Source organism: Moschus berezovskii, chromosome 8 (genome assembly GCF_049115385.1).
Source record: "Moschus berezovskii isolate FMDL1 chromosome 8, NW_MosBer_1.0, whole genome shotgun sequence".
Lineage (NCBI taxonomy): Eukaryota > Metazoa > Chordata > Mammalia > Artiodactyla > Moschidae > Moschus > Moschus berezovskii.
In genome coordinates, this window is record NC_142467.1 from 57,793,859 (window position 1) to 57,809,405 (window position 15,547).

Genomic DNA, 15,547 nt, shown 5'->3' on the forward strand with positions numbered 1-15,547 from the left:
TTTACCGGGGAAGTAAATCAGAAATGCAGATTCCCAGGCAGAGTCCAATTTAAAAGACTAAGGGTGGGGCCCAGCACTGTCCACATAAACAAACTCCCCAGGTGAGTGTAACTGTGCTTTGAAGCACATGACTCCAGACTGTATGCTTTATTCCACATTTCAAATAGAAAACATCTAATTTTTACAGTAGATTAAAGCTGGAACAACAAAAATATGTGCAGGACTGCCTATAATTTTTAGGTTCCCTCTGAGGTCTGAAACTGACCCAAGAGGTCTATGATTTGGATGAACCCTGGTAATCATTTGCACGGAGGTTTGGAGTTTCTTTTCTTCCTTCCAAGACTTTTTTCCTCCGGAATGCATTTCGAGTTGGGATTAAATACAAAACGTGTTAACTCTTCCTCCACAGCTAAAGGAAATCAATTTAAAAAAGTGTTTCAAGAGTGCTTTAAAAAGTACACAAAATATCTTCCCTTTGAACCAGATGCCTGGGACATACCGGGCAAACAGAGTAGGTAATGAGAGAAGTAAACACCAGGTTTTCCAGCAGAACCAACCCCGAAACTAAAATTTAGAAAGGACGCTAACTGTTAAGTAAGTGGACCAGAGGAACAATAGCTCAGGCATATCCTCGGATAAGCCTGAACCTGAGAAAACAGGAATGAAACAGACAAACCTCTTGTCCCAAGTTAACTTTCCCTTCTTGTTAGATTTTAAAATAGGACAGTGTTGTAAATGAGAATGGAGAGTTTATGTGGAATCTTAGACCTCCTCTGGGGGCCAAAAGATCTTTAAAACCTAAATAAATAATCCTTACTGGATTCAGCGTGCATGAAGGCTAAGTCGTTTCAGTCGTATCCAACATTTTGTGACCTATGGACTATAGTCCACTACGCTCCTCTGTCCATGGGAATCTCCAGGTAAGAACACTGGAGTGGGCTGCCATGCCCTTCTCCCGGGTGTCTTTCCAGCCCAGGGATCAAACCCACGTCTCTTATGTCTCCTGCATTGGCAGGCAGGTTCTTTACCACTAGCACCATCTACTCATCTCCACAAGGAATGTTAAATCTAGAGCCGCCAGAGACCAAGAACACGGCACACTGAGAACAGGAGTCTGTGTGTCCTACCACCAGCTCTAACCAACTCCCACTTACAACCACGAGGGCAGGTCTATATGTAGATTTCTTAATGATTCTATGACAAAGAACCGCCATAGAACCTCACAGGACCAAAACAAATTGTTAAGTATCAAAGATAATACAAAATGCTCCAGAAATGCTATAAAATAAATAGCTCCAGCAACAAAATTGGTTTAAATTTGTTAGAAGGCAGAAAGTCAAGGTCACAACTTTAACATACACATTCCAGTTGTACTTCTCCTTGGCTTAGGGACAAAGACTGAACTTCATGGGGAAGAGAAGAGGGTGGAACCAGAAGGACAAAGTGAAGCATCCACTAGAGATAAATAACCTCAATGAGTCAATACCCACCTTGAGGGTTTTGGATTTTTTAAATTTCTATTTATTTTTCTTTGAGGATCTCTAACAATCCTCAGGGCATTTTTAAAATGGGAAGATTCAGTTCTGGCTCTGCTGGATCACCACTGACTCTTGGTCTCTCTCAGTCCAATTAAATTCTCATCACAACTGCACAGCTTGAAATGCCTAACTTCTTTCAGCTGCTTCCTATCCTTTCTCCAGCTGCTCCCAGCAGGTATGGAGGCCTTCTAACACCCAGTGGCCAGAAAGCAGTCACGAACAAGCAATACCACACATATTTGGCCAGAGGGTGTACCTAGAACTTTCTCTGTTCTGGTGCAGGCCATTCAAGTGCATAACTAACATCTAAACTAGCTTTTCCATTTCGCAAATGCATTACTGGGTTATGTGGAACAGGCACCATACCATCATCTCAGAGAATCTGGAACTACTTTTTAAAGCCCAGTTCTCATTATTTTCAACACACTTCATCAGGATTCTTTGACATCGGGGTGGGGGCGGGTATTCCCCTGTTCTCAGTTATGCTTAATTGTTTTTGAACATACAAGTTTGACGTGGTATGGCAAGAAAAAAAATGTGACTCAAAATAGAATACAGCAACCCTTGACCCTACCTGATTGCTTCTCAGTAGCATGCAAACCACTCTTGTTTATTCATCATTAACATCTGAATAAATTTTATGGTAACATCTATACTCTCTCTCCAAAATCAAGTGCTCAGTAGAAATAAAAAGCTTCCTGGTAGCTCAGCTGGTAAAGAATCCACCTGCAATGCAGATGACCCCAGTTTAATTTCTGGGTCAGGAAGATCAGCTGGAGAAGGGATAGGCTACCCACTCTAGTATTCCTAGGTTTTCCTGGTGGCTCAGCTGGAAAAGAATACACCTGCAGTGAGAAAGTCCTGGGTCAAATCCCTGGGTTGGGAAGATCCCCTGAAGAAGGGAATGGCTACTCACTCCAGTATCTGGCCTGGAGAATTCCATGGACTATACAGTCCATGGGGTTGCAAAGAGTTGGACATGACTAAGTGATTTTCAGTTTCCACTTCCACTAGTAGAAATACGAAAACAAGCCATCATTATCTCCCTCAGCAAAGTATTTACCCAAAAGACATGACTTAATGGCAGAACAGTTCATGCATAAGGGCTGGATTTACAATGTATCAGTTCCACAGAATGTAGAATTTATCAATTCAGGTTAACTGTTATAGTCTGTCTTTTCTTAAACATAGTCTCCAGTCAAGAACATCCATCAAAGTTAAGAGAAGGTTGGAACATACACATATGCAGTGGCTGACACAATAAGGGGTACCAGCAAGGCCAATCCAAAACAGGTCAAACAACAGTAAACACACAAGAATTTCAAACGGTTCTAAGACTATAAGTATTCCTAGCAGGAAAATCAAGTCCCCACTGACTTCCTCAGAAGGCAAATGGGCATTTGCCAATTCCTCTATTTTTTATACTACTTCAAGGGTTTTAATACACATAACTTTTAAATTCAATGACATTATAGATAAGGGGGAGAATACTACCCATATTTGACAGATGAAGAAACTAAGGAATTGAGAGGTCAATGGCTTGTCCAGGGCTAGTTAAGTGGCTTGTTAAGAACAGAATCAACTTTAGAATTCAGGCCTCTTTATTTCAAATCCAAGGTCTCTAAACTTGTAGCATATTCCTGTTTGCCTTCAATCATCATAAGAACATGTAACTCCTGAAAAATCTGCTTTGTGATCTGGTAACATGGAGGACACACTTCTTGATTTTGATCATCACAAGAGCACAAAGTGTCCTGCAAACTCTGCCCAGTGGCCTGGCCATATGGGAGCCTCCTCAGCCTACCCTGCAAAGCCTACCCAGTATGTGCTGCTGTTACCCACTGGAGTTAACACTTCACACACTTCTTTCCTATGCCTTCAGCGTACCTGATGCAACAGTGAGAAAGGGAAACATAAGCAGAACCAAAATCAGTTTTTGTGCTAAGATAAGAACTTTCCAGGGCTGAAGAAAGACCAGCAATCAGTCTCAAACCTACTTTGCCAAGTGGTTCATGAGCAGCTGTAACATCTGCCTATTTTTCTCTGGGAGCCGATGAACAAGGCTGTGGATTTCAGAGACCCGAGACTCCTGGTTCTCCAGTTCTGCAAAGGAAGGAGGGAGGTAACACTGGATCAGAGTTACAGCTAAATCAGTTGGCAAGACAAAAATCAGAGGAAAATAAAGGTGGGGCACAAGAGAGAGAAGATTTCTCAAAGATAAGACCCTGTTCTGTGTACTCATGACTAGACTGACTGGATCTAGAAGTGCTTTTAATGCCTTCCATGACAAAGTTCATGAAAAAATAAGACTGTCCACAAAATCAAGCCAAGACGATGACATAAGGAAACGGAACCTCCTCACTCAGGAATGGGAATAAATTTGAGAGTGGCTGGCTTCCTAGAGTTGCCACTTTGTTTCAAGGAAGGAAGGAACTTTATGCACTCATTAAGTGATGAACAAATTGTACCTGAACAACACTGTGAGGGTCTCAAATATCAAAATAACATCTCAAGACTGCATCAGAGACATCAAAGGAAATGTCCAGTTATTTCCAAGTCACGTGAAACAACCAGCCAGGGAGAAGAAAGAAATGGCAGATAAAATAAGGAAATGTTTCTGCCAACCTGTAACCTAAATCATGATCTGTCACATTCTAATGGTTACACTTGGGAACATGGCTTCATGTCTCTGGGAAACAGATTGATGGTACTCACCACACCTATTTATAGCTCTGAGGTGAGTTTTAATTAAAGAATAGTTGCTATGGGTTTGGAATTTCTCTGAGAAAGAAATCACATAAACACCATCTTTACTTTCAACTTTCTCCCAGGTCTTTCTCCTGTTTTATGGGGGCCACACTGCATGGATAAGGCCACCAGGACAAGAGGTATTCCTTAATGAGGACAGCAGCAGCTACCAGTGTAAACAAACTCAGATGGCTTAAAGGAAGCAGGGAAAAGCACATACTATGGACATAACAGCACGGTGGGGATTTGTGCCAGATTTAAATCTGATAGTGAATCTTACTTCCCCTTACAGGAGGCCTGCCCCAGGTAGAAAGATTCCAGTATGCTTAGGGTAGCTTGCACCTAATCCCGATGTATTTTAATACCAGTAATGTGACACCCAGGCTTTCATGATATAGCCGAAGACTGACCAGAAGTTGTAAATGCCAGCCATGATGGAAAAGAGGACTGAGAAGTTATATAAACGGTGTTGGATTCAGGGAAACATCCCGTGCTCAATTTAGGTAATGGGCAGAGTCTGAGTCATTCTGAAAAATGTTACCTCCAGGGCCGGCAAAGGCCCCAGGAGTTAGAACTCCAATAATCGAAACTAGAAAGTCAAATTTGCTTTTCTCACCTCACCCTTTCCCTGTACCACTACCCCCAACTCACTGCTGAAGCTTCTCCCCTGTCCTGTAAACTCAGTTTGCTAAGGTCCTAGCAAACCCGACTTGGTTTCACTTTCATTCTATGACAGTCTTATGGGTGTGAATGTGGGTAGTTTACACACAGAACACAAGCGGTTAGGTAATACTTATTGGGGGATACTTTTCTTTGAAATAGAGAAATCTATTCCCTTTCCCTTAAAACTGTGGCAAATAGAAAACTTACTTGCTGCTTTAATGAAACTTCTTTGAAACTGGTACATCATGAGTGGTCCTGGAAGCATTCTGGAATAAAAGGATATACACTAGTCAGTTTAACAAAAGCAATCCTATTCTCACTACCCAGCAGCCTCCAGATGGCAGACTGTGTTACATTTCTCAAAGACAAAGATCATGGGCAAACAAGAGCAACTCAGTTTAGTTCAATTTAGTTTCCCCTTTAAAAGGGTCCTGAGATTTCACCTGAAATGTTCATTCTTTCTCCTTTTTTAAGGGAATAGACAAAACTTACGTTTCACAGTCACAAACCAGAAAAGTGCTAATGTAGAAGTCTAGCACAAACTGAGAGATTTCCTTTTCAGTCAATGACTCACCCACAATAAGAGCATTTTAAGATGTGCCTGAAATACAGGCCACTAACCCAACATTTGCAATCATCAGCTCTTAAACTCTTGTTTTCCTGGCAGCTTGTTATTAATCACTTCATCAATCACTGGAAACACTATGAGAGACTTTTGTAGGTGTTTTTATAGCATATTCACTATGGAGTATTGCTCCAGTATGCCAAAGGGTTAGAACTCTTAATATTAGGCATGACATAATCAAATTTTACCCGCTATCATAAAAAATATATATATTTTATACATACTGTCTATTAGCTAATCAATACCAAGATGCACAGATAAGTACTAAATATAAACCTGTAGCATCTAGGCTTTATGTAATCTATTATGGTAGTATTTGGTGTATGAATATGTTTAACTGTACACTTGAGAATTTTTACTGATAGTCCAAATAATAAGCTTCTCAACAGATTATCTATGGTCCTTGGTTCAGATTTCATTTTATTCTCATTGGATCCCCTGATTCAACTCTTAGTCATCACTTACATGACATCTTACTCTTGATACCAAGAGGCTTCCAGCAACTCCCCAATAGCCAATAAAACCGGCATCACCAATTCCTTTTCTATGGCTTTCGAGCCAAGTAAATCTTAACAAACTTGTACAAATGCTTATGTAATTCACGATTACAGTTCCCCTCTTTGTTTATGACTAGACCCCCACTTTCCTGTTCAAGAGGGACCACAGTGGAGAACTATTGCATCCCTATGCTTCACATCTAGCATGCCTTTCAGTCCACTTGGAAACTAAGATGTGAGCAGCTAGTTAATCACCCACTCCCTTAATAACCAAGGGAAGGGTAGGAGGCAGCAGGAGTAACACATGTATTATTACAAGAAAAGCAGTCTTCTCTCCAACAAAGTCATATTTTCCAATCTAAGCAGAAGGAGTTAAAAAGGAATACCATTAAAGTTCTCATTTTTAAGGAGTAACATTAGCAATACACTCTATCTATGCAAGGTGCAGAACTCTCAGAATACATAGGGTATGTAATCACGCATTCTCCACACAATGAGATATGTGATTCCTTGTTTTCTTAGCTGATTACCCAAGCATTACAGGAAATACCATATTTGAGGTTCTGTTAAAGGCGGATCATCAGAGTAGCTTCTCGAAAAGAGCAAAGCTTCCTAAATCACTCATGGCACCATTGCACAATGGCAATCCAGCGACTCTGGATGATTTATAATTGGTTTGACCAGCTGAGCTAATTGCACCCACACATAAGCTGTTTCCACATCTCAAACTCCCACCCAACAGTCCTCTAGAGGCTGAAAATAAAACTGCTTTCTTCTCGATTGCATGATAACACGCTGGTACCATGCCCTGCAAATGGAAAGTCCCTACCTTAGGTAGGTCTTCAAAGCACTAGTGATGGTCTTTATCTCCCACTCGGCACAGATATCCATTTCTGTTTCAGAAGCTGTTTTGGGGTCTAAAGAGAAGAAAAGACAATGGGTAAAACAGAGCAGAAAATATAGCTAAAAAAATACCATACATAAAAGCATTCAACCTCCCTACTAAACAAAGAAATCCAAAGTAAAAACAAAAATGACAGCTAGTTTTTCCTGATTGAATTAGAAAACTGTTTAAAAATCCAAATATCTACTGCTGACAAAAATGCAGTGAAACTGATCCTCTCAGAAACTGCTGGTCGCAGATGAATTAATGCAAGAGATGTGAGAAGAAACTTGGCAATAAATATCAAGTCCTAAAAATGTTTATACACTTTGAGACACTAATCCCACTTCTCACAATACTCAAAACGTCCAACCTACACTACTCTTGATAACACCAGAATACATTTTAAAAGAACAACCTAAATAGCCAATGATAGAATGATTAAATTAATCGTGGTATATTCCTGATGGAATAGCATGCTACACTTACATGAAAATGATAACTACATGGCAAAATGAAAAATGCCTGAATTATCACGTAATGTCAAGCAAAAAAAAAAGATTTAAAGTTTTGTGAGAAACTCAAATGTATGAAAGCTGAAAGGAAATATTCTAAAAAGAAAAGCGTGGTTGGAGAGTGGCAGAATTGTGTTTTTTATTTTTTTAAACTATGACTTGATTCCATTACTTAAATATTTTAAATTGCCCTAAACCAAGATGTGCAAAAAAAAAAAAAATCACCATAATTATATAAACTCCTGATCATTTCTTCATTTCCTCTGTGTATACTTCCAAACAAATGTGTGTATTTCAGATAAATGTATACTGTAAAAGAAGAGATAATTCTTGTAGTCTTTCTGAGCAGCACACAGGCAGGCAAGAGGAGAGGCAGAGGTTGGGAAACATGAACTGTTTCATAAACCAGCAGAAACCTGGATTCTCGCTGTCAAGAAGTCAGAAGCAGAGTCTCTCAGTGCATGGAACGGACAATCCAACTTCTAGAGATTTGCTTTCCAGCTCCCATTCCCATTTCTTTCTGAGCAGTGGTTCAGTTCATTTTCAGCTGGGCTGCTACCCTTTTCTTACACCTACTCCCCATGCTCAGGTGAAGCCCCACTCTTCCAGGTTGAGGCGGGGGAGGATGAGATGTCTCTGAACCCCGGGGACTGGTTCAGGGATGGTCCAAGACCTAAGCCAGGCAAGAAAAGGCACTCGCTGAAAAGGGGAGCGATACTGCCACTCTGGACGCCACCACGTGGAGCCTGAGAGTACAGTCTGACACAAAGCCATGGGGAGAGGCTGAGTGTCCCGATGACATGGTTTGAGCCCCTGCAGATCACCATGCCTTTTAAATCAAATAAGTCAAAAAAGTCCCTTTTCGCTTAAGCCAGTTAAGGTCAGGTTCTCTGTTCTTTACAATCCAAAGAGGTCTAAATGTTGTAGCAGATAAATGGAGACAGCAACCAGACTCTCTCTTTCTGGACAGTCTCAGAAGAAAGAGGATCCTCCTGCAGGGCCCACAGCCTTGCAGCTGGAAATGAGTCCACAGGTGAGCATGGCACAATTTCCACTTACTTTTATCCTAGTAAGAAGAGGTCAAAAATCATGAGTGGCTTAAGGGTTTAGGCCCTAATCCCCAAGTAAGGGCACAAATCCAGTTGGTATCTACTGCTTTCAGTGTATTCTCCTGACAGGGCCCTGGTTCAGTAAGTGTTTGGTTCCGAATGGCATAACATTAATTCTTTTCTGGCTTTGCCATCTCACACTCCCTTAATGGTTTGTTTCTTCCTGTGGAAGTGTAGGTACCAAACAACTTCGCTTACCATGACCTTCCTCCCTCCCCATCCCCAAGACACATGGAAAGCTGCCACAGTGCATGGTTCTTGGATGCAAGACAAATGTTACTGTACATTTTTCTGAGGAACAAACCAAATTCTACTCAAGAAGAGTGAACATGACACTAAGTAAGCAGCAGTTGGCAGGTCTGGGAGTTGTGAACTGTTCCATGAACCACATTTAGCAAACTAATGATTAGCTTCCACTTATTCGGGCTCTGTAACCATAGGAATATTGTGTAACATTACAGAGAGGAGAGTCAAATTACAGCCAGGCTAAAGGGCTTTTTATAGCACCAATGAGGCAAAGTTCATAACTTGAGTACGTTCATTTTAATTCATTTAATGTCCAAACTAAATTGAATACAGCCTCCCAAACTACCTCATTTTCAGAAAGTACTGCCAACTGACACCCCTCCCTACTGAAGCTCCCCTCACTTACAGAAGGTTTCTGGCAGCACCTGCATATGATACAGAGACATAATCGACAATTTCCTTCATAACTCAGTACATTTCTTTCCACCAGGTCGCTTGATGATTGTGGACTTAGTAACACTGACCTAAGCTAGAGGAGCAGTCCAATGTACAGAAAGGCATCATATAGATAGAGGCATTTCCTCCTCAACCTACTCCCTGCATGAATTCAGAAAAATAGGAGATATGGGTTGGAAGTGATGGTTTCAAGGGGGGAATGGTCTTAGAAATGTCACACTGGATCACAGAAGATCCAGTGATCCACTGGTGTGCTGTTGACAAAGTCACTAGGGATGTTCTGGGTGAAGGGATTAGGAAAGTCACCGATATACCCCTAATCTCCTAATGCTACATTATAATGTATGCATATTAAAATATTTTCTCTGTAACTGTGAAGGTAATACACGTGTGGAATAAAAAAAATAAAATCACACAAAACAAATACATATACACCAAAAGTAAAACTTTTCCTGCTAGAGGTGACTCAATACCAGTTTTGTCACTGATACAGTATATTAATGCATATATATGGAATTTAGACAGGGTAATGACGATCCTGGGCTTCCCTGGTGGCTCAGAGGTTAAAGCGTCTGCCTCCAATGCGGGAGACCTGGGTTCGATCCCTGGGTCGGGAAGATCCCCTGGAGAAGGAAATGGTAACCCACTCCAGTATTCTTGCCTGGAGAATCCCATGGACGGAGAAGCCTGGTAGGCTACAGTCCACGGGGTCGCAAAGAGTCGGACACGACTGAGCGACGGAACAGAATGACGATCCTACATGCAAGGCAGCAAAAGAGACACAGATGTAAAGAACAGACTTTTGGACTATGTGGGAGAAGGCGAAGGTGGGATGATTTGAGAGAATAGCACTGCAACATGTGTATTACCATATGTAAAATAGAAGACCAGTGTAAGTTCAATGCATGAAGCAGGGCACTCAAAGTCGGTGCTCTGGGACAACCCAGAGGGATGGGATGGGGAGGGAGGTAGGAGGGGGGTTCAGGTTGAGGGGACACATGTGCATCCGTGGGTGATTCATGTTGATGTATGGCAAAAAAAAAAAAAAGCACAATATTATAAAGAAATTATCTTCCAATTAAAATAAATAAATTAATTAAAAACAAAATACCAGTTTTGTGCCTGCGGATGTGATCTCTAACAGTATGTACACAAGCAGTTAAGTGACTATATACAGCTTTCTAAAACCACAAATGGAAGCACACTCTAGATGCCATTCTGTGCACTGCTATTTTCATTTCATAATATCTTAAGAAATGTCTTCCTATTAGTAGACAAATTTATCTAACTTACAGTACTTCACTGTACCAGACTTAAAGCCCCCATTCAAAGAGATTCAGGTTATTCCCTAGTTTTTGCTATGGTAAACAATGATATGAACCACTGTTCCATTGTAGATTATCTTACCTACAGAAAAAATTCCTCTAAGTGGAATTTCTGAGTCAAAAAGAAAGTGCATTTTTAATTTTGAAAGATACTGTTCAACTACCTCTCAGAGGTTATACCATTACATTTAAGAATGAGTGTGACTCCCTCCTCAATTCCTTGACAACAATGAAGAATCAAACAATTCGATCTTAGTCACTCTGATAGGTTAAAGAAAAACAGGTTATCTACTTTAATTTGCATTTTTGTCTGAGGAGGAAAATTGAGAATCCTCTCTTGCACATGTGTTTTAAAGTCAAATTTACTGAAGTATAACTCACCTTTTTAAAGTATACAGTTCCACGATTTTTGACAGATATATATAGTCATGTTACCACTGCCACAATCAAGATATAAGTCATTTTCCTCACACCCTCTCCAAACTCTCTTGTGTCTCTTTCTCCACAGTCACTCCCCTCCCTCCATCTCCAACCCCTGGCAACCCCTTTCAATGGCATAAAACTCATGAAATTCACCATGTTGCTGCATATGCAAGTAGTTCAATCCTTTTATTACTGCTGCTGCTGCTAAATTGCTTCATTCGTGTCCAACTCTGTGTGACCCCATAGACAGCAGCCCACCAGGCTCCCCCATCTCTGGGATTCTCCAGGCAAGAACACTGGAGTGGATTGCCATTTCCTTCTGCAATGCATGAAAGTGAAAAGTGAAAGTGAAGTCGCTCAGTCGTGTCCAACTGTTAGCGACCCCATGGACTGCAGTCTACCAGGCTCCTCCATCCATGGGATTTTCCAGGCAAGAGTACTGGAGTGGGGTGCCATTACTGAGTAGTATTCAATTTTATGGGCATATCCACTGACTAGTTGATGGAATTTGTGCTGCTTTCAATTTTTGACTGTTATGAATAAAGCTGCTATAAATACTTGCAGTGGGTCTTATAAACTACTTTTTTGTCTCCTGGGTAGATACTCAGGGGTAGAACTGGGTAAAAATATGTAGGAGTAGGTCATATGGTAAATATGTTCAACTTTATCAAACCTATCAAATGGTTTCCAAAATAGTTGGGCTATTTTGCATTTACAGTAGCCAACAGGAGAACTCTAGTTGCTTTATATATTTGTCAACACATGATACAACCATGTGTTTAATTTTGAAATTTTAGGTCTATTAGGTATGTAGAAATAACTCATTTTTAAAATTTTATTTTCCTTAATGACTAATGATGATGTTGGTCATCATGTGTTTTTTGGTCATCTATGTATTTTCTCTGGTGAACTATTTATTCAAATCTTGTGTCCATTTTAAAAACTGAATTGCAAGTTATTTTTAATACATTCAGGCTATAAATCATTATTCAGATATATATTTTACAAATATTTTCCCTTGATCTGTAGCTTTTTTTTTCCTAATATATTTTAAAGAGCAGATTAAAAAAAATTTGGATAAGGTTCAGTTAATCTGATTTTTCTTTCATGGTTCCTGCTTTTTGTGTTCTAGCCAAGAAATCTTTTCTAAAACAAGATAGCAAAGATAGATTCTCTCCTATGTTTTAATCTTGAAGTTTAACAGTTTTATCTCTTAGGTTTAGGACCATTTGTCTATTTTGAGTCAATTTCTGTACATAGTTTAAGATAAGGGTTGAATATATTTTTCCTCATATAGATGTCCAATTATATCAGTACCATTTGTTGAAAGGACTATCGTTTCCCCCACTAAACTACTTTGACATCTTTATCTAAATTAATTGACCATATATATGTGGACCCTATTTCTGGATTCTCTTGCCTGTTTCACTGATCTCTATGTTTTTCCTTACCATACAGTCTGAATTTCCTGCATATAAACATTAGTTGCATTTTGTTTTTTGTCTTTTTCTAAAATCTTGAGTCTTTCACAATATTCATTCTCCATTACATCTTTGAGAAAGACATTTATGTAAATATACTATCTTCTCTAAGAATTCTATCCTTTAAGTCTAAAGAAAAAAGACTTTTTTCTATTTATCCTATAGGCAATTCTTTCAAGACTAGATTAGATACTAGCAACTTGATAAGCAAATCTGTTTATCAAATTATTTTCTGGTTATAAAAGCTGTACCTCTTAACAACTTTAATCATTTTCCATATCTAGTGCTTAAGAATCCAGAGTATCTATAGCCATTTCTAATACCCAAATGCTATGGCTGTCTCATGTCTCTGTCTTAGGAGAACCTGCCTGAAGCATCCCTGTAAGAAAAGGTGACGGTGGGAGGAGCAGAGAAGAAGAAGGCCATCTGTGGCCTCCTTTCTCTAGGAACTTGGTACTGAGGTGAATATTGCCCTTACTAGCTCTCAGATGGGTCAATCCTCCATCCAAACAGTATACTACCTCCCAGTTCTAGTCATCATTTGTCTGCTCTCCTTTACTGGTAAGTAAAATTGGAAGTGCACAATGTACAGGGCTTCTCTGCTAGTCTTCAAAGATTTGGAGCCGTTTCTGCAAGCCTTTATGTCTTAGAAGTTGTCATAAGAATATCTGTTACTTTAGCGTTTCTTCAGAAAGAAGCTTTGCTTGCTTTTATTTATGCTATTCTGTGAAGGGTGTGAGAAATGAAAGGCACAGAAAAAAGGTCCCAGAGGAGTCAGAAGGCTGGTTCATGGTTGGATCAGAGATCAGTGAGTGAGGCGTGCTACTGTAACCTGGTGCTTTAAAGCATAGGAATTTAAGCCTTCCATGTGTTCTCTGTAGCACTAACCTTACATATTAGTTAAAAAAAAAAGACAAAACAGGATAAAGTTACAGGATAAGAAGGAAAAAAAAGAGCAACACGAAACTTGCATTCCCTCAATACCACTGTGAGAAACTATAAAGACACACACACACACAAAGCTTCAAAAGCACAGAAAATAAGGCTCACAGTCAACATTCTACTTGTCCCTAGAGGATCATCCACCAGGCAGAGTTCAGGAGAAGCCTGGAGGAAGACCCACACTGGGGAACTATGTGATAGGTGACTGTTTTCCGCCCACGCCCTGGGAGGGGGGCCACGCTGCACTGCGCCCATCCCACCACAGCACAGTTCAGTGTCTTGAGACTGCAATCCAGGCAGTGAGATGAGACTGACAGAAGTGGAGGTATGTCTGCTTATACAAAGGGAAGTGAATTCAGGAGGGGAAAGTTCTAGAACAATATGCGAATGACAAATGAATAACCACAGCATACTTCAGATTAACCAGTAAGTAACTCCACTTTAGTCTGTGAAGAAGGCTGACCTCCGAAGAATTCATGCGTTTGAACTGTGGTGTTGGAGAAGACTCTTGAGAGTCCCTTGTACTGCAAGGAGATCCAACCAGTCCATTCTAGAGGAGATCAATCCTGGGTATTCATTGGAAGGACTGATGCTAAAGCTGAAACTGCAGTACTTTGGTCACCTCATGTGATGAGTTGACTCACTGGAAAGGACTCTGATGCTGGGAAAGGTTGGGGGCGGGAGGAGAAGGGGACGACAGAGAATGAGATGGCTGGATGGCATCACCGACTCTGTGGACATGAGTTTGAGTGAACTCCGGGAGTTGGTGATGGACAGGGAGGCCTGGTGTGCTGTGATTCATGGCGTCGTGGAGAGTCGGACACGACTGAGTGACTGAACTGAACTGAACTGAACTCACAACGAATTCAACTGCAAAGGTTTATAAACCACTCTGTGTTCAGATGGATTTAAAAAGAAGATTAAAAAGCTGATAAAATACTTGTTCACATAAAACACAGAAAGCAAAGCACTCAAAAACATTTCAGAAAGCATCTGTTCTGTATTATAAATAAAATTCAGAAAAATACGGATGCTGTGAAATAAGACATCAAAGCAAAAAAAGAAACACTGAAATAATAAAGGTGAAATGTAGAAGGCAGAAAGGTAGAAATGAAAAGAGCAGTAAAAACACTGATAATTCAATTACCAAATTAAAATGTGCATTATAAATAGCAAAAAAAAAATCAGTCCCAAAGAAATTAAAACAAATGGCATGGATATGGGGTGCAAATTTTAGCATGTTTGCTTATGATGCAAAGAATCAAGATAGAAAGCAACATAAGAAAGATGAAAAACGAAGATAATTTGTTTTTAAAATATTAAGAATTGAAGAATAACAAACAAAAAGAGAATTTGCTTTTCTTTAGAAAACCATATGTGAAAACTCCTTCACTGGATCCCAATATGTATAAGAGAATGACTAAATGGTGATATTTAAAGTAGTGGAGGGACTTCCTTGGCGGTCCAGTGGTTAAGACTTAAGTGATTAAGGGTGTGCGGGTCTGATCCCTGATCAGGGACCTAAGATCCCACATGCCTCTCAGCCAAAAAAACCAAAACACATTATCAATCAGAAGCAATATTATAACAAATGTAATAAAGACTTCAAACAAAGTTCACATCAAAAAAAGCATCTTTAAAAAATAAAATAACAGAAAGGGAAAAATTTCCTCCTCATATGGTAGTTTGTCAATTGGGTAAGTATTTGAGGAAAAGGAGGGTTAGTTTTCATTTTTCATGGATATATTCCAGACAGATTTTATGGAAAACAAAGTTTTTGCAGTCCTAGAATGGAGAAGGTTTTTTAGGCATGATCCATCTATGAAAAAGACTAGGACTTCATAAAAATATTATAAACATTCATAAGACAAAACAAAAACAAAAGTACCCATATAAAGTTCAAAATAAATTATAATCTGAAAGAAAATATTGGTAACATAGCTTCTACATATAAGAATGTCTTAAAATCAAAAGATGACTACATCAACAGAAAATTGGCTGACAACACAAATAGACAATTCACGAAAGAATAAATATCAGCAAGAAACCTAGAAAAAAATGGCCAATCTCACCCAGAATATTGTTAAAAACACTTA

At 39.6% G+C, this 15,547-nt stretch overlaps 1 protein-coding gene across 4 annotated transcripts in view; it reads right to left on the bottom strand.

The window, feature by feature from the left end:
- ARHGAP26 (Rho GTPase activating protein 26) overlaps nucleotides 1–15,547 on the bottom strand; it is a 563,256-nt gene that overhangs the window by 166,071 nt on the left and 381,638 nt on the right. For all 4 annotated transcript variants that reach the window (XM_088838588.1, XM_088838587.1, XM_088838586.1 and 1 more), the window contains exons 15-17: nucleotides 6,901–6,988; nucleotides 5,157–5,215; nucleotides 3,536–3,641 (exon numbers count right to left, since the gene is read on the bottom strand). In XM_088838588.1, the coding sequence (XP_088694714.1) occupies nucleotides 3,536–3,641; nucleotides 5,157–5,215; nucleotides 6,901–6,988 (253 nt within the window). The remainder of the gene's footprint in view (nucleotides 1–3,535; nucleotides 3,642–5,156; nucleotides 5,216–6,900; nucleotides 6,989–15,547) is intronic.